The sequence below is a fragment of the Schistocerca americana genome, chromosome 2 (assembly GCF_021461395.2).
Source record: "Schistocerca americana isolate TAMUIC-IGC-003095 chromosome 2, iqSchAmer2.1, whole genome shotgun sequence".
NCBI lineage: Eukaryota > Metazoa > Arthropoda > Insecta > Orthoptera > Acrididae > Schistocerca > Schistocerca americana.
The window spans coordinates 699,094,770-699,118,981 of record NC_060120.1 but is presented as its reverse complement, the minus strand read 5'-3'; the positions used below and the strand labels follow the sequence as shown (position 1 = coordinate 699,118,981).

General features: G+C 38.9%; 1 protein-coding gene across 3 annotated transcripts in view; it reads right to left on the bottom strand.

The window, feature by feature from the left end:
• LOC124593678 (obscurin) overlaps positions 1-24,212 on the bottom strand; it is a 688,571-nt gene that overhangs the window by 329,157 nt on the left and 335,202 nt on the right. For 2 of the 3 annotated variants that reach the window (XM_047131972.1, XM_047131973.1), the window contains 5 exons: positions 17,313-17,488; positions 13,068-13,173; positions 7,902-8,083; positions 3,731-3,925; positions 1,444-1,599 (listed from right to left, as the gene is read on the bottom strand). In XM_047131972.1, coding sequence (XP_046987928.1) covers positions 1,444-1,599; positions 3,731-3,925; positions 7,902-8,083; positions 13,068-13,173; positions 17,313-17,488 — 815 coding nt within the window. The remainder of the gene's footprint in view (positions 1-1,443; positions 1,600-3,730; positions 3,926-7,901; positions 8,084-13,067; positions 13,174-17,312; positions 17,489-24,212) is intronic. The other variant, XM_047131974.1, reaches the window with a different exon arrangement.

Below are 24,212 nucleotides of genomic sequence, written 5' to 3'. Positions count from 1 at the left end.
AACCAGTTGTGATACTGTTGTGAATCACATCACCATTTCTGAACAGTCCTCTAATGTCTCTGGTAGATCATTTATGTAAGCCATGCACTGAACCTTGTACAAAAACATATTTAATGTTTGCCTTCTTTAAATTCAGTTTTATTCCTGTGATACCATTTGTCAATGTGACCCCTTGCTTTCTGCTGTTAATATATGACTACATCCATGTAAAGGGAATGTCTATAATCCCACAAAACTTTAGCTCCGGTAGTGTAGGTTTATGATCTACACATTCAAAGGCCATGCAAAGATCACAAAAATGCCAACAAGGAAATGTTTCTTGTTCAGTTCTAACAGGATGAAGTGTCCTTTCCAGTCGTGATACATGTGTAGTGGAGGGATAAAACACTGACTCCTGGTGCAGCCGCTCCATACTGTCTGGTGCCTATGTCACTCTCAAATAGATGTGTTTCTGTTAAATCTGCGATGATGGAGTGTGAACTCATTCAAAGGCCATGCAAAGATCACAAAAATGCCAACAAGGAAATGTTTCTTGTTCAGTTCTAACAGGATGAAGTGTCCTTTCCAGTCGTGATACATGTGTAGTGGAGGGATAAAACACTGACTCCTGGTGCAGCCGCTCCATACTGTCTGGTGCCTATGTCACTCTCAAATAGATGTGTTTCTGTTAAATCTGCGATGATGGAGTGTGAACTCATGAGGAAATTGAGGCCAGCTTGTCAAGCTCATTATTTACCTCCATTGCTACCAGCTCTTTTATCACAGAGTCCCTAAACACAATGACATAGCCCTTTGTCTGTTCAAAACAGAACATGTTTTCTTTGTTGATGCTATGTTCTGCCAGTCCAGACTTGCACTTCTGATGCACTCCATACATTGCTGTTTAATGACTTAATGTATTTGTTGTCACACTTGTTACTAGGTATTAGTAATCCTAGTGAGTTTTTGACAGAGATCAGCATGTCTTAATCTTGTGTTTTGGATGGTCTACAGTTTTAAATAGTAGGCAATAAATACGTGTCAGCCTTTTGAATATTCATTTCAAGCATTTACTATCAGACAGTTAGTGAAAAGTTGTTTTCTGCAACTAACTCTAGTCATGTTGTTCTTAATATCATAATTCTTGAATTTCCCAAACTTCATTTTAAAATCTGTGTTGCACAAGGTCCCTTGTTAAACACAGGTGTAAAATGTTCCCTTTCACCTTAACCTGACATCTAGCGTCATTTTTTGACTTACCATTGGAAGATCTTATGTAAGGAAATATACATGATAAAAGAATCATTGGGTTTAATTCTTCGCATCTCCTAGTGACAATTTTATATCAGAACACTTTGAAACTGCTGTTCTCAATGATACACTACAACATTTCACATTCTACTTCATTACAGTATTTTAACTTCCCTTTTTTAACATAACGTAAAGTGAGAGCAGTAGTCATACCTTCCAAGCCATTATCTGAAATTGTTGCTACTTCATGATGTGTTGTAGATGCTACAGATATTGTTACAGTATCCCCGTCGCCACGAGAATATGTAATGCTCTGTCTCTCTAACGTCACCGATTTTCCACTGTCATCTGGAACACTGTCCCCTGCACCTGTACAGAGTAAAATTATTGTACCAAACAACTAATTATTTCTTAGTAGACAACAAACAGTAAAAGGAAGTTAATTACTCTACATTATATGGAACATTTACACAATTTCTATCAAAACAATGTGGATTGAGTCAGTTTATTAGCTATGTAGGCCCCTATACGTGATTTGTTAGTCTTCCTAGAGCAACAAATTGGCCATTTACAGATTACAAAATATTAAATTTACTACCAACATCAGCTTTCCTGAATCATGCAGGTAGGCCTCTCCTTGCAAAATATCCTATGTTCCTGTAACAACTCTGACATCAACCATCATTAGTCCTTGTGTTTTACCTACCTATCTCCTTTCCTGCTCCCATTCCAGCACTACACAGCCTTCTTTTCCATGAATGCACCCACCCCACCAGCCTTTTTGTATCCTGCTATCCCTCCCCCTCTCCCTCTCCGTCTCCGTCACAGCCACCTCCTTAACCCCATCACCAGGCACATCAGATTGTTTCTCCCATGAGGCTCTGTTGCAGTCCACAGTCCAGCTTCTGTGGGCTAAGACAGTGGTCTTTTGTGTGTAAGTTGTGCTCTTGTAAATGTGTGTGTGTTTCCTAATCAGAAGAAGTCCTTTTGGCCAGAAGCTTAAGAGTACATCAGTCTTTTAGTTATGTCAGTCTGTAACTCAACATCTTCTCTATATGATGAGCAGCAGCTTATCCTTTTCATAAGAAATTTGTCTACAGAACAGTGGTTTCAAAAAAATAAAAAAATTAAAAAAAATCTAAAACATTATACACTGGATTTAAAATTTAATGTGTACATTATTAAATATTTTTGTCACTCCATATTTCTGAGGCAGTGATTTAGTAATGGGTACTGAAGGCAATTTTTTTTCACCTAATACTGTAGTTGTGGACATAACAATGGTTAGATAGCATGGAAACAATGAGGGAAACAATTTTTCTCAGCATGCCTACAAAAATATTATGAATCAGAGTCTTACTATTGTGCTGAACATTAGTTGGAAAACCCATTACTGAAGTTCTACTGTAACAGGTGAATAGCTGTTAAAACTAATTTTTTCTGTTGAAAACTTTTTTTATTTTATTTATTTTTTTTAAACTGCATTGAAATGTCCACATCTATCTCTTCAGAATTATGCAAATTATATGGACAGACAAGAATCACACCTGCTTGTTTTTCAATCCCTCTACATTTTGAAGGAATAAACTAACTTTACTTTTCTGAATACAGACTGGCTGCCTGCAACATTAATCCAGGAGAAAGAGATAGAAAACATGTATAAAACAATGCTTGATCAGGAAATTCAACATATTAATTGGATCAGTGTATAATTTCAAACAAAAAGGTTTTTGTTGCTTCTGGTGATGCACTAAGCTTACTAAGGCACCTCCCTGTAAATCCGTGTGGCACAATAAATTATCACAAATGAGCATCTCCTAACTGTGAACCCAGGGAAAGAACAATGTATACAACCTAGCACAAGCCTGCAGGCACAATACATATGCTGTAAGCAGATAGTGTGAGTTCAAAAAATTCAATGATTTGTGTGTGCAACTTGGGACAGTATGTGAGTTCGCCCAAATACTGACAACTGTGAGCCAAAACAGGCAAACAATGAATTCTGTATGTCTCATCAGCACTTCTGGCTGGTTTGTATGGGGTGAGGGGAATAAATGAAATAAAAACAACAAATGGACAGCCATTGCACCGTGTTTCTGAAAAGTGACTGTAGGCCTAGGAAGATTTATATGAGGTATCCACAATATGGCTGTACTAAAATGCCTGATATCATGTGTATTGCTCACCCTACACTTAACTACCATGCTGTCAGCCACTAAAAGGTTTCAGCAAACTCCCTGTCACGCAGCCATGTGAAATGCTGAACTATTCCCTTTGCTGTGGTGACAATAGCACTTTCTCTCCAGTACACTAACTAATTTTTATTCAGTTGCTCATGACTGTACGCCATTAGGATTTCAAAGGGAACATTCACATTTAACATTTGCATTATAAGAATTTTTTCACTGCATTTTCAATGAAGATGTTATTCTCCAACATATTTCAGAAAGCAGTCTCAAATTTCAGATTTAAATACACAAAATTTATGTTCTGCCATTACCTTTGCTGTGTACAGCATTCAATGGTGTTCCCCTTTCTTCAAAAATTTCTTTTGTTTTAATTGATTCTGGGGAGAAGTGCTCCTCTATTATTTCCTCTTCAATCTTCAGTTTGTATTTCTCCTCAAGAGTACCACCTTTAGTTTCTTGAGTTTCTTCTTGAGACTTATCCTTGTAAAATTCTTCTTCCTTTTTTTCTAAGTTAGAATTTTCATATATAATACAAGTTGAAACAAGTGCACTTGAATTACAACTAAATAATGGACTAACACATGGCAAATTCATTATTATCTACATGATACTACTCCATTCCTAGAAATTACATGGTGTTAAAACAGTAACACAAAGGGGAAAAAAACTGCCATTCACAGTCCACAAACTTCACGAATCAAAACCTTCCACTGGTTGCAGCAAGCAAAGTGCAATTTAACAGGCACATGTGAATATAAAACATTTTGGTAAAGCCATGACAATTACTAACATCCTTTTCAAAATGTGAAGCATACAAACTAATTGAGGTGAAGTAAAACTCTGTTCTTTGTCTCAGATATCAAAATGTTGAAATACAGATTCCACTTCACTGAAAAAACTACTGTTTATCATTAAAACTTTAAACAATTATTTTAACATATAAGATCTGGACAGTTTTCAGTATATAGCTTTACCAAAGAAAGTCATAGTTCTCTGTTTAACAAATAAATGATGCAGTCGTGCCAGTAATAAAATTCCAGCAGTTCATAACAAGGAAGATACTACATAACAATCAAGACACATAAAACAATGACAGGTAACTCTAAAAGGAAGAAACCAGTTCTTGTGGCTTTCATTATTTTGTAAGACATCTAGAAATGCAATATGCAGTTACTCCTGTGTTCTCCAGTTTACCAAATACACATCTACAGTGTAAAACATCAACAAAAATTTCAACTTATTAGACTAGGTCACACAAGTGTCTAATATCACAATTATTCCCTTTGTAAACAGTAATTAATATTTTGGAAAACACAGGAATAAGATAAGTATTTCCATGCTTAAGTGATCTCATTCCATAACATCTATAAAATGTTTCAGTCACTTTCAGCATTCATTGGTGTCTTTTAATCTGCCATTCATGACATCAGGACAACATTTAACATAGTCATTACAACAACATTACTTACTGAATGATTACTGAGGACAGAGCGTTGCCTGGTATACTTCTTACTATTTTCACACAAAAAAATTAAATTATTAAATATGTTAAAGTAAGATTAAACTGATATTAACACTTATGTCTTTAATTAAAAATTATTTGTTAATGTATTTATGTGGTAGCGATCCTCAAGTAATAAAGGGTACCACATCTGCCTGCAAGTCAAAAAAATGAATGCATTATTACAGTACCAACTGTTCAACATGGTCTAAGTATGCCTGTCAAAGTACTCAAAGATGGTCCACTTCTAAATGCCAATATTATGAAAAGGATAGATTGCTACTCACCACATATAGTGGTGATGTTGAGTTGCAGACAAGCACAACAAAAAGACTGCTAAACATGTAAGCATTTGACCGGAAGGCCTTCTTTGATGTGTACACACACACATTCATGCAAACGCAGCTCACACACACATAACCACTGTCTCCAGCTTGCGTTGGCAGCCAGAGACAGTGATCATGTATGTGTAAGCTGTGTGTGTGTGTGTGTGTGTGTGTGTGTGTGTGTGTGTGTGTGTGTGTGTATGTGTTTTGTCTGTATCAGAAGAAGACCTGGCCAAAAGCTTACATGTTTAGTAGTCTTTTCTTTTTTTTTTTTTATTGTGCCTGTCTGTGGTTCAACATCTCCACTAGATGGTGAGCAGTTGTCTATTCTTTTCATAACATTGCCATTATTCCATCTAAATGCATCAAAACATACAAGTACTGTAATAACATAGCATTTTCAGGCATATCTATCTGATATTTCTTACTGATGTGTAACAAGAATGATATAATCATTCATATGATAAAATCCAAGAATTTATCATCTAAATTAAAAATAACATTTTCCCTTATAAAATCAGAGAATTCAGATGTCTAATTTACCACTTTTGTGATCTCCATAGTGAGCTCCATATTATATAACTGACAACTTCATGAATCATAATACTAACTTCCAGTAATTTCTCTTTCATTTGTCATGATCATGCTACCTTGATCAGTGGAACAATAGATCTTGTTGCATGAATGGGATAGTTGCATTCCAACTCCATGGATGAGGTGCCAAAGATACATAGTGATGTAATATAATTCAATGTCTAATATACTTCACTTTCTTGACTTGGTGTAGACACCTTGTTCTGTTGCTGGTATTTGTTTACCACATTTTTGCACTAAATAATCCCAAATGTCATAATATTGCATTTAAGTATTCTACAAGGAAGTTATTTCGATTGACCAGAGCTGGTGCATATGTTTCATTTCATAGAAACCACTCAGACCTATAATACCTAGTTTCTGTCTTTGATACTAGAATAGAAGTACTCACATCCTTTCCTCCATTTGTTTTCTCTACACTGTATTTTCCCTTGTGCCTTTATGTCCTCTGTATCAAGTAATTTTGCTTTCTCCATGTGTTGCTTGTTTGGAGCTCTTTATTCCCTCCTCCCCCAATCAGACCGTACCCCCACCCGTCCGTCCATCCATCCTCTCTCTCTCTCATCTCATCGATCAATAACCCCCCCCCCCCCCCCCACCCAATGCGCATATCTCTCCCTGTCTTATACACCTAATCTACGTCCACATCCTTTGGGGATGAGGGATGGGGTGTAGAGAACTAAAGCTGGCAATAGAATAAAAGCTTGTAAGCTACTGTAATATTTTAAATCTTTTTATTATGGTTATGTTACAAACATGGTTTGTATGGTTGTCTGTTCATGTTTTTGTTTGTTTCTTGTTTACATTCTTGAACGCCCATTATAAAAATACCGGTTTCCTGTCCACAAAACTAAAGAAGGGCAAATACAGTCACAGATTACCAGAGATTGAGCTGTTGGTAACTTAAAGTTAAACTAAAAATAAATCACAGGCTGCCAATGGGAATAAATGGACTTGTGAATCCTGGGTTACTTATGAATACCTTTCTGTATTTCATATGCCTTCTGATTGAAAACAAGGAGCTATTTTCATTTACAAAACTGAACTGCTCTGTCTGTTTATTGATTTCTGATGTGTACTTATTTGCATTGAGTCATGGTAAACACAATTTCATTCATGATAACATCCACAGTTTCCATATCTTTCACTGATGTCCTGAATAAAATACAAATATCATTCCTGAGATAAATGTACATCACTCATTTGTAATTTTGTGGTGTAGTTCCCTGATTGCCACTGAATTGATCTGGCTTTCTTCTTGGCAGTCTCACAAGGATCATGTCCATAATCTTCCTACAAAATGGTCAAGGCTAAAGGGTACAAAGTGGGACATTATCTTTAACAAGCATATTTCATAAGTGGGTGACAGCTGTAAATATCAGCATTTTTACTAAATGAGGTTTTTATATGTTCTGATGCATGAAAAATAAATCCTGCAGTGTACAACTAAATACGAGACAATAATTGGTCAGATGAATTACGAACACTGTTCTGCTTATAAAAGATCTAGAAGACTTCAAGAGAGGTTCTTGAGCAAATGCACAGAAACAATAAAGATCACTGGATTGGGCTCTGGTTTTCCCCTTGAAGGTTCAATGTAAGGTTTCAGAAAGTTTTCAGATGTTCCTTAACAAATAATGCTGCTCATGTAAAAACTAATTTCTCTTGAAAAACTGTGCGTTGTAATATATGACCGAGCTACACAAAAAGCACAAAAAGATTGAACTACTTTATGAAGGATGTTCTGATGTATGACAAAGATTATTTTGTGTGTATGAGGGATGCTAAGAACGTATGTGCTATCAGAAATAACTATCTTAATAATGAAAATGTTTGCAGGAATTGTTTCAAAATTGTAAGCAACTGGTGTCAGCATACTCCAGGGGATCATTCACTGCAAAAGCAGCTTGCAATAACTTTGAACGAATAGTTTTTGGTAATGTATGTTTCCTTGACATAAGTTCAGAATCAGAAATCCTTATATCATCTCTTGTGTGTCCCAAGTATAGTTTCATTTTCCTTAAGAGGCGAAAATACATAAATAACATGTTTTATACTTACTGCTCACTTTTACAGTACTCTTTGTTGAAGATGTTCCCATTTTATTCTCTGCTCTGGCTTCATATTCTCCTGCATCTGAGCTCTTGACCAATGTGAAACTCATACTGTAACTTTCTTTTCTTGTGGAATCCCTTGTGATTTTTATTCGTGCATCAGCACTTACTTCATTGCCATCCTTATACCTGCAATACCAGTGTTTCATATTATGTATTTAATGTATCTATGTAGGTCACACACATTTTTCTGTTAAACTATGTGTTCCTGAAACATGAATAACTTTAGGTGATGTCTAGCATAACTGGTCCTATCAGAGTGCATCATGACTTGTATTCATATACAACACTATTAAGCCACAGAAATGCACTTCACTCTGTGAATGTAACAACACACTTTGGTTTGTGAACACTGAGAAGTGCATCTGTAAAGTCATGGTGCAGTTATGAATGTTTGTTACGGCTAAAAAGAAATGAAAGAAAAGGTGCAAAATTGTGCTACACTGGCCAGTATTGCAAAGAGTTTCTGTAGTATGGTGTTCAATGGTGTGAGTGCACAGGTGATGACACAACACAACAAATTGTGTAGCAGCAGCAGATTAGGCCATGCCAGTCAAGATGTGGATGGTACAGAGGAAAGTTCATTGTGTTCTGTGGCTTCTAAATTCACATCCGAGACCAATGTTCAATGTGAATATATCGTGTGTGCAGCTAGGACCCACTACGTAGAAATAACATTAATAAGTTGGATAAGCAGTTACAGAATACTGGCAGTTTATTGGAAAAACCCAATTCTGGTAGGCCTTTGGTAAGTGACAAGCCTGTAGAAGCTATACGGAATAGCTACCTAAGGAGACCCAAAAAATCAGTGAGCATATGTGCTCGAGGATTAGGTCTATAAAAGACTGCAGCTGATAAGGTTTTAAACAATGTCTCCATTTTCGAGATACAAATTGAGTTGTTGCATAATATCAAAAGTGACTGATAAGACTCAAGGAATGCACTTTTGTTACAACTTTGCTTAAGGAGGTCAACTTCGATGAACGATTTAAGAAGAAGATTGCATTTAGCAATGAAGCCACATTCCATGTCAGTGGTCACGTTCATAACATCAGAATAAGGGCTTCTGAAAATCCTTGCGCCCATGTTGAAAATGAATGTAACACCACTGAGCATTCCTGTGAATCAGCCTTTGTCGTAAAAGAACTACCTTGACATGTTGCAACTGTATGAGGTGCCACAATTTCCAGGTGTCATGTTTCAACAAGATGACTCTTGAAGTCATTGTCTCTCCATACCTTTAAAGCAGGTACATGTCTCTCAGCCTGGGGACTGACTGACCTGTCCTGTCTTTCCAACATTACCCACCTCCTCAGTCCTTATCCCTCAAGGAAGGAACTATCAGTTGCAGAAACGAGAAAATTTGTTCTACTTATATATATGATTGTACGCAGTATTTAGAATTTTGTCCTCTGGAGATAAGTAGTACGCTCGCATATTTTATTTTCTCAGGCTTGTCTAACATTTGGCATTACCCCCAAAGGCCTCACACTTAAAGTTCCCATCTCTGGCTGCAAACCTTCTTTCCATCAGTCCCTATACCAGTTCCAAACTGAATAATCCATTGCCCTCACCCACCTAATCCTTCACCTACACATCAACTCAGCCAATGAAAACACCCGTCAACTCCTATCCTTAATAAAAGTCCTCAATCTTTCCTCTCCCACATCCACACTGGCTGTTCAGAGCATCCTCCTACAGGCCAACCACAAATTAGAACAGAATGCCACCCTTCACCTCAAAAAACTATCCAATCTCCTGGTTTCCCACCTCCAGAAAGGCAACTCACTCACCCTTTACAACCTTTCCAGCAAACCTCAACCTCCTCTCATTGCACACAAACCCAGTCTCTCCCATCTACTCAATCTCCCACTTCCAGCTCCACTCCCTCCAAAACCTCAAAATTCCAATCAACACAATCTGGTACCACAACACCCTAATTCAGTAGTTAACCTTTCCTCCAAACCTCTCTCCCAATACGAAACCTCACCTTCAGCCCCACTCCCAGATTCAACCAAACAGCCCTCGTCAAAGATTTACTGTCCTACACTCGTACTCTCTGCTGGAAGTATCACTTTGCCACGAAGAAAAATGATCCTAATCCTACCCCTACTGATCCAACTCCCCAAGACATTATCCAAATTGAACCCTGCCTGGAACAGTTCCGTCCTCCGTCACAGCGGGACCCACCTCCTCTTCCTCAAAATCACCCTCTCCAAACCTTCCAGGAATTTCTGACTTCCAGCCTTGCCTCTCAATCCTTCTTAAAAAACCTTAATCCTACTCCCAACATCACCACTGCTGAAGCCCAGGCTATCCGTGATCTGAAGGCTGACCGGTCCATCGTCGTTCTTCCGGCGGACAAGGGTTCCACAACCGTGGTACTTGATCGTCGGGAGTATGTGGCTGAGGGACTGCGTCAGCTTTCAGACAACACCACATACAAAGTTTGCCAAGGTAATCCCATTCCTGATGTCCAGGCGGAGCTTCAAGGAATCCTCAGAAACTTAGGCCCCCTACAAAACCTTTCATCTGACTCCATCAACCTCCTGACCCCACCGACACCCCACACCCCTACCTTCTACCTTCTTCCTAAAATTCACAAACCCAATCATCCCGGCCGCCCCATTGTAGCTGGTTACCAAGCCCCCGGAGAACGTATCTCTGCCTACGTAGATCAACACCTTCAACCCATTACATGCAGTCTCCCATCCTTCATCAAAGACACCAACCACTTTCTCGAACGCCTGGAATCCTTACCCAATCCATTACCCCCGGAAACCATCCTTCTATCCATTGATGCCACTTCTATATACACAAATATCCCGCACGTCCAGGGCCTCGCTGCGATGGAGCACTTCCTTTCACGCCGATCACCTGCCACCCTACCTAAAACATCTTTCCTCATTACCTTAGCCAGCTTCATCCTGACCCACAACTTCTTCACTTTTGAAGACCAGACATACCAACAATTAAAGGGAACAGCCATGGGTCCCAGGATGGCCCCTTCGTACGCCAACCTATTCATGGGTCACTTAGAGGAAGCCTTCTTGGTTACCAAGGCCTGCCAACCCAAAGTTTGGTACAGATTTATTGATGACATCTTCATGATCTGGACACACAGTGAAGAAGAACTCCAGAATTTCCTCTCCAACCTCAACTCCTTTGGTTCCATCAGATTCACCTGGTCCTACTCCAAATCCCGTGCCACGTTCCTTGATGTTGACCTCCACCTGTCCAATGGCCAGCTTCACACGTCCGTCCACATCAAACCCACCAACAAGCAACAGTACCTCCATTATGACAGCTGCCACCCATTCCACATCAAACGGTCCCTTCCCTACAGCCTAGGTCTTCATGGCAAATGAATCTACTCCAGTCCGGAATCCCTGAACCATTACACCAACAACCTGAAAACAGCTTTCGCATCCCGCAACTACCCTCCCGACCTGGTACAGAAGCAAATAACCAGAGCCACTTCCTCATCCTCTCAAACCCAGAACCTCCCACAGAAGAACCACAAAAGTGCCCCACTTGTGACAGGATACTTTCCGGGACTGGATCAGACTCTGAATGTGGCTCTCCAGCAGAGATACAACTTCCTCAAATCTTGCCCTGAAATGAGATCCATCCTTCATGAAATCCTCCCCACTCCACCAAGAGTGTCTTTCCGCTGTCCACCTAACCTTCGTAACCTCTTAGTTCATCCCTATGAAAACCCCAAACCACCTTCCCTACCCTCTGGCTCCTACCCTTGTAACCGCCCCCGGTGTAAAACCTGTCCCATGCACCCTCCCACCACCACCTACTCCAGTCCTGCAGCCCGGAGGGTGTACACGATCAAAGGCAGAGCCACGTGTGAAAGCACCCACGTGGTTTACCAACTGACCTGCCTACACTGTGATGCATTCTATGTGGGAATGACCAGCAACAAACTGTCCATTCGCATGAATGGACACAGGCAGACAGTGTTTGTTGGTAATGAGGATCACCCTGTGGCTAAACATGCCTTGGTGCACGGCCAGCACATCTTGGCACCGTGTTACACCGTCCGGGTTATCTGGATACTTCCCACTAACACCAACCTATCCGAACTCCAGAGATGGGAACTTGCTCTTCAATATATCCTCTCTTCCCGTTATCCACCAGGCTTCAATCTCCGCTAATTTCAAGTTGCCGCCACTCATACCTCACCTGTCATTCAACAACATCTTTGCCTCTGCACTTCCGCCTCGACTGACATCTCTGCCCAAACTCTTTGCCTCTGTATATGTCTGCTTGTGTCTGTGTATGTGCGGATGGATATGTGTGTGTGTGCAGGTGTATACCTGTCCTTTTTTCCCCATAAGGTAAGTCTTTCCGCTCCCGGGATTGGAATGACTCCTTACCTTCTCCCTTAAAACCCTCATCCTTTCGTCTTTCCCTCTCCTTCCCTCTTTCCTGATGAGGCAACATTTTGTTGCGAAAGCTTGAATTTCGTGTGTACTTTTATGTTTGTTTGTGTGTCTATCGACCTGCCAACACTTTCGTTCGGTAAGTTACATCATCTATGTTTTTAGATATATACAAAAATTCACTATTTTAACATTCTCAAGTTCAGAAGATAAAACTGGGCTTGAATTAATTTACTGTTGTTCAGATACCATCTGCTACCCAAAGTGGGAAAATGATATTCTTTGGTTTCAAGCTACCACTTAATGATATTCTGCTAAACCAATGTATCATATGAAACTAATGAAAACCTGATTTGTGCTTACATAAAAAAGACCATATCAGCTTCACACCATTTTACAAACAACTGGATGCATCAAATGTGAAGCACTTATTACAAATCTGTCAGAAGTTGGTATTGTTAAGAAATTAAATTACAGTTGGGAAGCTTTTAAGGTTAGCATAAAATACAACAGGAGATTAGTACGATGTATTTTTTCACTTATTTTACATACAAAGTTTTGTATTCTTGTGTCACTTTTTGGTAAAATAATTTTGTATTCATCTATGAAAACACAAACTGTAAATGTTCTGCAATAGTCAAGAAGGTAATATAGAGGTAATATTAATTGCTCAAAACTTTGACTTAAATAATTATATTATAGCTTTAGTTGTAACTCACCATTTCACATTTGGCTCAGGATAAGCATCACATTCTATTGTCAGAGTCAAGCTGTCTCCTTCATCCACTTCAACATCTTTCAGAGGTTTTTTAAATTTTGGCTTGACTGAAAGAAGGAGATGATTTATCAATTAACCCTATCATATTATGGAAATAAGGAACATGTGCCTTATTTGAGTACTTAAAATAAAATCACTACAAGACAATATAATGTTGTTGTGGATATTGTGCAGTGATTTATATATTCAAATTGTCTGAATGACACAGTCTAGATCACAATGTTATTTATTTTCAGTTATCAGATTCAGACTGTAAAAACCATCTTCAGATCTACAAATTAATATTCAAAATTAAAAATAGCAATATGCTACATATGTACTATAAATATGTCACACATCAAACTAAATACAATATACTATAAGTAAATCATAAGGTTACCTAAAAAATGATCACAGCAACTGTTGGCATCGTCAATTGAACTATTAGCAGTACCTGAATGATGATGTACAACAGTTATTGCCATGAGTCATTAGGTAACCAGATGCATTCACTTATAGTGTATTGTATTTGCTTTGCTCATTAATGTATATGTTGTATGTGGCATATACCTAATTTTAATTCTTAACACTAATTTGTAGACCTTAAGACAGCCTACAAAGTTTGTGTGGAAAGTTATGTACGGTGCTAATCTCATGCTCCTATTGGTCAGAGAGAAATCTAACAAACCAGACTGGGTAATGGGCTGTTAGCTTCCCAACATGACCAACCCATGTTTCCTCCTAGCTCCCAGAGAGTCTGGCTGTGTCTCTATGTAATCCGATAGCTCAGTAACTGGATTTTTAAAAAAAAAAAAAAAAAAAAAAGGGGGGGGGGGGGGGGGGAGGGGAGTCACAGTTGTCATACCACACATTGCCAGTTCTTGGAAACTCCACCAAGACAATGCACTCAGCCACATCACATTCTTGGTTAGCCAATACGTGGTAAAAAGAACAGAGTGCCAGTGCTGCCCCAGCCCACCTATGGTCTTGATCTCACTCCACTGCTCGATACACCCTTCAAAGGACGTCATTTCGAGACCATCAACAACATGAAAATTCCTGTTATTCTAGCCCTAAAGAACATTCCAACTCTGGGTTCCAGGATGTCAAAAATGCTTAGGAATCTCGCTGGTATAAATGTATTGAAGCAGGAGGGTCACACTACGAAGAATTTTGATTTTTGTACCATTCTAATAAATAAATTAGATTTTATGTACTTGGTGACATTGCTTCCAAGACAGTTTTTGAATACTGGCTGAAACTGGTAATAATAAATAAAATTGTGATGGGCAAATGGCAATTAAAAGAAATAATAATAAATAAATAAAATTGTGATCCAGACTGTGTTATTCGGACAATTGTCATGTAATTGTTGGAAAGCTTAAAAATCACTCTTAACCCTTTCGATGCTATGGGCATGTATACATGTCCTGCTACACCATTCCTCAGTTGCTGGGGTTTTCCTACAGTGCAATGGATGTCTGTAGGCATTCTGAGCTGCCAACCTCTCACTGATGTAGACAAGTTACTTTCATATCTCGGTGAAAAAAAAAAAAAGTTTCATGTGTTTATCATACAACACATGTGCCTCATTTCATCCTATCATTTGAAAAAAAAACTGTTTTAATATCTTGAATCATTTATGAGATATGATGATTGCTATGTCCATATGATTTGTGATGCACAAGTAGGCGAATAGTAAGGTCACACATGACCGTCCTTTGGATATAACTTGAGACAGAAATGAGATTCATCCTCCTCTCAATTTTAAATAAAATTTTAATACCTTATCTACAGATCATTCACTGCAATGTATAAGCTAAAATCAACGATATGTGAAGTTTACACAATGAATTTTTACCTCTGCTAACTCTTTAAAATTTCATATAATGTTTTACTTAATTTGATGCAGCACAGTAAGTATGACAGATAATTAAAACAAATTCAGTTCTTTATTGAGTGAAGATATCAGACTGTAAGATGTACAAAAATACAATTTTTTCACCTGATAGCTTTTGAAAAATTGGATAAGTATTTCATATTAGCTGGAATGCCGTCTCTCAGCACAGGTCCCAGCATTTGGCAAGCAGTCAGCCATAACAAAAGCCACCTCAGCATAGAATGCAGAGAGTGCATCTGTAGCAGTGAAAGGGTTAAGCAAGCTATGGATTAATAAATGAAGAAAAATTAAGAGGTGATGAATTCTTAAATATGCTGCCTGATGTGCACTCCATCAGTGGGCGTGTATAAAAGAACAGCCACCAGAGAGTATTAGTGTTGTTTGTGTTTAGTGTTGTTACCAGGCCTGCTAAAGGATACAAGAGGCATGAAGAACTTCAGATTTTGAGTGGCCACTGTGAAGGAGACAGAGATTCTCTGTACTCATGTGATACAATGCAATCAAAACTTAAGAGAGAATGAAAGGGATCTCACTGTGGGTCTCCGTTTGACCAGCTGGTCAAATCGTGCAATACCCAGATTTGAGGGGCACCTGAATGTGATTGTGGCCCAATGTTGGACTGCAAGTTCAAAAGTAATAGAAGTGGGCATAGCTATAACACCAGGAGAAAGGATGATCTTCACTATGCAGGGTTGAATCTGACTTTGGCACAGAAAGGGGTAAATTATGCTGCCACAAAAGTCTTTGGTCACCTACCAAACAGCGTCAAAAGCCTGACAGATAGCCAACTAACAAATTAATTTGTAAATATGATGGCAGCATGCTGCACATTTATGAAGTTAGTTTTAAAAAATAAATTAATTAACAATATCATGAGATGGAAAGTTGCCACTCACCATATAGCGGAGATGCTGAGTCACAGACAGGCACAACAAAAAGACTCTCACAATTAAAGCTTTCAGCCATTAAGGTCTTCATCATCAACAACACACATATACACACCACACACACACACACACACACACACACACACACACACACACACACCATTTGCCTGAGACTGCAGGTGTGTGTGTGAGTTGCGTTTGCATGAATGTGTTAGTATGTGTATGCGTATATATATCTATTGTTGACGAAGGCCTTAATGGCCAAAAGCTTTAATTGTGAGAGTCTTTTCATTGTTCCTATCTGTGACTCAGCATCTCTGCTATATGGTGAGTGGCCTTCTCATAATACTGTTACATTCCATCCTGGATTTTCCATTGTTTGATAAATAAATAAATTAGGCAGATATAGGTTAGTAATGCCTATCCATCATTTCCCACACATTACAATAACAGAAATTCTTCTACACAATAGAAGCAGTTGTCAAAGAGAAACTTTATCAGTTCGTTTTCAAATTTTACTTTGCAGTCAGACACACAGTTTATATCACTGGCTAAGTTATCAAAAATTTTAGTTGTAGCATTGTACATCCCTTTTTTTGCTAAAGACAATCTTAATGTAGTGTAATGAATGTCATTTTTGCTTCTGGTATTGTAATTACATACATGTTTTTGTGAACTACAGCAGAGGGTGAAAATGTTTATAAACAGTATCTTGTAGCAACCATCAACTGACACATGTAAGAAGATCACCAGACCTAATCTAAGCACATGAAGTCACAGAACATCTATACAGAACCATCAAAATCGCCCAATGTACCCTGATAATTCATTGTGGATATAGTTTCTGCTGCATCTGAATCTCATCAGCACTTTGAAACAATTGGTAATATGTTTTAATTTCTCTGAGGTCAACTATGTGACACTAGGGACTGTTAATCAGCTCTCACTTATGCTTTATTTGGAAAGGTACATCAAATATTAAATTCCACTCCCTTCTCCATTCCCCCTCCCCCTCTCTCTTTTGCTTCTCCTGTACAACCTGTATACATCAGGAGCTAATGAGTGCTTCACCATCCAGTCAAGTGGCAGCTACTGATTTGATATGTTGCATATAAGTAGCACACATCTACAAAAATTAATTCATAGGTACCATGTAACTTAATGCATATTGATATGGCTAGCTAGTTAGCATCACTCAGTGTAAAGAAACAGGTGAAACATGTATTTAGATTTACAAACCACTGCGCCAAGTATAGATCTGATGGCACTGTCTTGTGGTTGTTATTCAATGAATTTGTCCAGTCTGTGTAATCTAGTTTGACACAAAATATTGGTCTAAAAGTATGTATAAAATGAACTACTATTGCTCTTACTGAATAGCTAAAAATGCATTAAATGGTATTATAAAACAGTAACTTACAATTGACAGTTAAATTAGAGCTTGATTCACTGGTGCCTAGATCATTAACCACTTTACATGTGTACTTTCCAGACAACTCTGTTGTAACTTCCTTTATAACAAGTTTATAAGTGCCTTCCTCTTCAGTACAAGTGAACTCATTTTTCTTTTCTGTTATATCTATATCACCAAGAAACCTAAAAAAAAAAGAAATGTAAACAAGTCTTTTATACAGAAAAAAAGATAATGCGCAGAACAGAAACGCTGCAAAAAAATCATGCGAGTTATGTTCATACTACAAAGGATGTTGGAATGAACATTCCTACAAGATATTTAGTATGTGGCATTGCTGTGCAGGCCGCAAAGAACTGACCAGTAGTGCATCACGTTTATAAGAAACAACATATGTGTCTATGGACAGCAAGTAGTTGGTTATACACTGAAGCACCAAAGAAACTGGTATAGGCATGTGTGTTCAAATACAGAGATATGTAAACAGGCAGAAGATGGCGCTGCAGTTGGCAACACCTATATAAGAGAAAAAGTGTCTGGCGCAACAGTTAGATAGGTTACTGGTGCTACAATGGCAGGTTATAGAGATTTAAGTGAATTGAATGGAGTGTTATAGTCAGCGGATGAGCTATGGAGGCAGCAATGAAGTAGGTATCTTCCCATACAACCATTTCACCAGTGTATTGTGTTATCCCCCCCCCCCCCCCCCCCCATGAACCATGGACCTTGCCGTTGGTGGGGAGGCTTGCGTGCCTCAGCGATACAGATAGCCGTACCGTAGGTGCAACCACAACGGAGGGGTATCTGTTGAGAGGCCAGACAAACGTGTGGTTCCTGAAAAGGGGCAGCAGCCTTTTCAGTAGTTGCAAGGGCAACAGTCTGGATGATTGACTGATCTGGCCTTGTAACAATAACCAAAACGGCCTTGCTGTGCTGGTACTGCAAACGGCTGAAAGCAAGGGGAAACTACAGCCGTAATTTTTCCCGAGGGCATGCAGCTTTACTGTATGATTAAATGATGATGGCGTCCTCTTGGGTAAAATATTCCGGAGGTAAAATAGTCCCCCATTTGGATCTCCGGGCGGGGACTACTCAAGAGGATGTCGTTATCAGGAGAAAGAAAACTGGCGTTCTACGGATCGGAGCGTGGAATGTCAGATCCCTTAATCGGGCAGGTAGGTTAGAAAATTTAAAAAGGGAAATGGATAGATTGAAGTTAGATATAGTGGGAATTAGTGAAGTTCGGTGACAGGAGGAACAAGACTTCTGGTCAGGTGACTACAGGGTTATAAACACAAAATCAAATAGGGGTAATGCAGGAGTAGGTTTAATAATGAATAGGAAAATAGGAATGCGGGTAAGCTACTACAAACAGCATAGTGAACGCATTATTGTGGCCAAGATAGATACGAAGCCCACACCTACTACAGTAGTACAAGTTTATATGCCAACTGGCTCTGCAGATGACGAAGAAATTGAAGAAATGTATGATGAAATAAAAGAAATTATTCAGACTGTGAAGGGTGATGAAAACTTAATAGTCATGGGTGACTGGAATTCGAGTGCAGGAAAAGGGAGAGAAGGAAACATAGTAGGTGAATATGGATTGGGGCTAAGAAATGAAAGAGGAAGCCGCCTGGTAGAATTTTGCACAGAGCACAACATAATCATAACTAACACTTGGTTTAAGAATCATGAAAGAAGGTTGTATACATGGAAGAACCCTGGAGATACTAAAAGGTATCAGATAGATTATATAATGGTAAGACAGAGATTTAGGAACCAGGTTTTAAATTGTAAGACATTTCCAGGGGCAGATGTGGACTCTGACCACAATCTATTGGTTATGACCTGTAGACTAAAACTGAAGAAACTGCAAAAAGGTGGGAATTTAAGGAGATGGGACCTGGATAAACTGAAAGAACCAGAAGTTGTACAGAGTTTCAGGGAGAGCATAAGGGAACAATTGACAGGAATGGGGGAAAGAAATACAGTAGAAGAAGAATGGGTAGCTTTGAGGGATGAAGTAGCGAAGGCAGCAGAGGATCAAGTAGGTAAAAACACGAGGGCTAGTAGAAATCCTTGGGTAACACAAGAAATATTGAATTTAATTGATGAAAGGAGAAAATATAAAAATGCAGTAAATGTAGCAGGCAAACAGGAATATAAACGTCTCAAAAATGAGATCGACAGGAAGTGCAAAATGGCTAAGCAGGGATGGCTAGAGGACAAATGTAAGGATGTAGAGGCCTATCTCACTAGGGGTAAGATAGATACTGCCTACAGGAAAATTAAAGAGACCTTTGGAGATAAGAGAACGACTTGTATGAATATCAAGAGCTCAGATGGAAACCCAGTTCTAAGCAAAGAAGGGAAAGCAAAAAGGTGGAAGGAGTATATAGAGGGTCTATACAAGGGCGATGTACTTGAGGACAATATAATGGAAATGGAAGAGGATGTAGATGAAGATGAAATGGGAGATATGATACTGCGTGAAGAGTTTGACAGAGCACTGAAAGACCTGAGTCGAAACAAGGCCCCCGGAGTAGACAATATTCCATTGGAACTACTGACGGCCGTGGGAGAGCCAGTCCTGACAAAACTCTACCATCTGGTGAGCAAGATGTATGAGACAGGCGAAATACCCTCTCAGACTTCAAGAAGAATATAATAATTCCAATCCCAAAGAAAGCAGGTGTTGACAGATATGAAAATTACTGAACTATCAGTTTAATAAGTCACAGCTGCAAAATACTAACACGAATTCTTTACAGACGAATGGAAAAACTAGTAGAAGCCAACCTCGGGGAAGATCAGTTTGGATTCCGTAGAAACACTGGAACACGTGAGGCAATACTGACCTTACGACTTATCTTAGAAGAAAGATTAAGGAAAGGCAAACCTACGTTTCTAGCATTTGTAGACTTAGAGAAAGCTTTTGACAATGTTGACTGGAATACTCTCTTTCAAATTCTAAAGGTGGCAGGGGTAAAATACAGGGAGCGAAAGGCTATTTACAATTTGTACAGAAACCATATGGCAGTTATAAGAGTCGAGGGGCATGAAAGGGAAGCAGTGGTTGGGAAGGGAGTAAGACAGGGTTGTAGCCTCTCCCCGATGTTGTTCAATGTGTATATTGAGCAAGCAGTAAAGGAAACAAAAGAAAAATTCGGAGTAGGTATTAAAATTCATGGAGAAGAAATAAAAACTTTGAGGTTCGCCGATGACATTGTAATTCTGTCAGAGACAGCAAAGGACTTGGAAGAACAGTTGAATGGAATGGACAGTGTCTTGAAAGGAGGATATAAGATGAACATCAACAAAAGCAAAACAAGGATAATGGAATGTAGTCTAATTAAGTCGGGTGATGCTGAGGGAATTAGATTAGGAAATGAGGCACTTAAAGTAGTAAAGGAGTTTTGTTATTTGGGGAGCAAAATAACTGATGATGGTCGAAGTAGAGAGGATATAAAATGTAGGCTGGCAATGGCAAGGAAAGCGTTTCTGAAGAAGAGAAATTTGTTAACATCCAGTATTGATTTAAGTGTCAGGAAGTCATTTTTGAAAGTATTCGTATGGAGTGTAGCCATGTATGGAAGTGAAACACGGACAATAAATAGTTTGGACAAGAAGAGAATAGAAGCTTTCGAAATGTGGTGCTACAGAAAAATGCTGAAGATCAGATGGGTAGATCACATAACTAATGAGGAAGTATTGAATAGGATTGGGGAGAAGAGAAGTTTGTGGCACAACTTGACCAGAAGAAGGGATTGGTTGGTAGGACATGTTCTGAGGCATCAAGGGATCACCAATTTAGTATTGGAGGGCAGCGTGGAGGGTAAAAATCGTAGAGGGAGACCAAGAGATGAATACACTAAGCAGATTCAGAAGGATGTAGGTTGCAGTAGGTACTGGGAGATGAAAAAGCTTGCACAGGATAGAGTAGCATGGAGAGCTGCATCAAACCAGTCTCAGGACTGAAGACCACAACAACAACAACATTGTGTTATCAGGTAAAACATCAAATCCCTGACATCACTGCAGCCAGAAAAGGATCCTGCAAGAACAGGACCAATAATAACTGTAGAGAATTGTTCAACATGACAAAAATGCAATCCTTCCACAAATTGCTGCAGATTTCAATGCTGGGCCATCAACAAGTGTCAGTGTGTGAACCATTGCATGAATCATCACTGATATGGGCTTTTGGAGCCAAAGGCCTGCTTTTGTACCCTTGATGAGTGCACAACACAAAGTTTGCCTGGGTCCATCAACCCAGACATTGGACTGTTGATGACAGGAAACGTGTTACCTGGTCAGATGAGTCTTCTTTCAAATTGTATCGAGCAGATGGATGTGAAGGGATATGGAGACAACCCCATAAATCCATGGACCCTACAAGTCAGAAGGGGACTGTTCAAGCTGGTGGAGGCTCAGTAATGGTGTGAGATATGTGCAGTTGGAATAATATGGGATCCACGATACATCTAGATGTGACCCTGGCAGGTTACACATACGTAAGCATCCTGTCTGATCAGCTGCACCCATTCATGTGCTTTGTGCATTCTGACAGACTTGGGCATTTCCAGCAGCACAATGTGACACCCCACCACATCCAGAATTACTACAGAGTGGCTCCAGAAACAATCTTCTGAGATTAAACAGTTTTGCTGGCCACCAGACTCCCCAAACATGAACATTATTGAGCATATCAGGATGCTTTCCAAGGAGCTGTTCGGAAGAGATCTCCACACACTCATATTCTTATGGATGTATGGATAGCCCTGCAGTATTCATCGTGTCAATTCCCTCCAGCACTACTTCAGACATTAGTCGAGTCCAGACCATGTCGTGCTGTGACTCTTCTGCATGCACACGGGGCCTTACTCAATATTAGGCAGGTGTACCAGTTTCTTTCGCTCTTCATTGTATTTCTTGTGCTGGTTATATTATTTAATTATGTGTGCTGTCTGTTCACTTCAAACATTTGAATTATATATAAATGTTCTTTACAGTCTACTATGAGATGTAATAAACTACTTTATGTAGTATTAAGCAAATAGTGTTTTCATATGATCAGGGAGATAATATTTTTCATAAAAAGTTAGTCTGGCCTTTGCAAAGGGAAAGATCCAGTTCAGCTGTCAATAGCCTGAAAAACTGTGCAAAATTGAATATTTTTAGCTTCATTTCACAATAATTTATTGACGATATGCTGCCAGAATGGACGTGCAGTAACATTTCTAAAAGACATGGTCCCAAGCAACCGCTCCCTCCAAAATACGAAAACACATCACAATTTATATACAGCAGTGGTCAGTATCTCACTGGTACTACAGAGCTGCCCATATACAAACGTCACAGTAAAACCACTGATCAGAATGAAAACATAAAATATACAACGTACTAGCCATGGGGACTGAACAATGCTGTGAGACATCATAACTAAAACTGTTATTTTAAAAGGTATGCGTAGGACCAACACCATAGGGAACTGGACTTCATATTACAATTATATGACAGCATCTGAAGCTATATGACTGAACAATGATTAAAACTCACTTCTGTGATAAAATCAAAGTTTCTGCAAAGTGAATGACTGTTGTCAGAAAATGGTGCTATAAATCTGGCAAAACATGAATAAAGAAAATCTTGACATAATTGAGTTAATTTGTCAAAGTGTGAAGGGTGTAGCTACACCTCTACAAATCTTTCATAATTTACTCTTCAAATAATTTTATCAAAATATACATGATGGACAGTAATTACAGGCACATAAGGGACTTAAAAACTAATTCCAACAGCACTGGAGCCACTAAGTTCCCAGAAATAAGCTACAGCTGCAGAGGATGTAATAGGCATCAAGTGGTTGTTAATGCGTAAGTACATATACCTAATGATATCCATTTTGGATTGTCAGAACCATTTGATGACGCTGTAACAGCTGTCTACAGAAATAAGACAAATGTTAAATGATGTAGTAGTACACACTAGAGTACCTATGGCATCAATTAGTCATATTTGCAATTAAATAAGAGATTTCTATCTATTCCACTGCTAATTATACAGAGTGAAGTGAAATTCATTTTCTTGGGATTCGCAGTGCGACTCCTCACATGCAGCGATAAAAAAATGTCTCCCACAAAATTTCGTCTAGCAAGTACATCCAGCAGAAAAAAGGACATAAAAGAGTGGCAATCTGGCAGCTTAGAAAGAAGCCCTTCCCACATCGTGGGTATGAATTTATTCACACCATTGGTCAGCTTTGAAAGAAGCCCTTTACTTGTTGTGAACGTGAATTCATTCGTACCACTTCATCTACTAGATGCAAAACCTGTTTTTCTTGTACCCTCCTCCAACAGTCCCATAGATTAGTACCAACTATTATTCTTGCCTCATTCAGGCCCACTACATTTCATTAGGGTCTTATGTTACCAGTAGGACTAGCAACATGCTTTGCGAATAATGTCTGAACTTGGTTACTATTTGAATGTGTTATCACCATTGTCCAACTAATTATGCCTTTCAACATTGCTTCAGGTAATCACATGCTGTTTAGTACATATCTAAATGCATTATTATTATTATTGTTATTATTATTATTATTATTATTATTACTCTACCAATGGGATTGCGGAAACATTATGTCTATTACCTTTAGGGAAACGGTGCAATTCAAAACCGAACATTTCGCAATAAGCGGTGCTGGGATGAATAATGCACAACAATATCTGTCAAAGGGGTAATGCATGTTAGGTGGAACAGCATGCAGGACTGACAGCATGTTTATACTGTAGGTGCTGTCCACCAGACAGGGACTAGTTGTGAGTGGAGTAATGCACCCATGACAGACTCCAATGTACATGTGTACACATATCGAATTTTCTCATTGTAAACCTCTAAACCAAT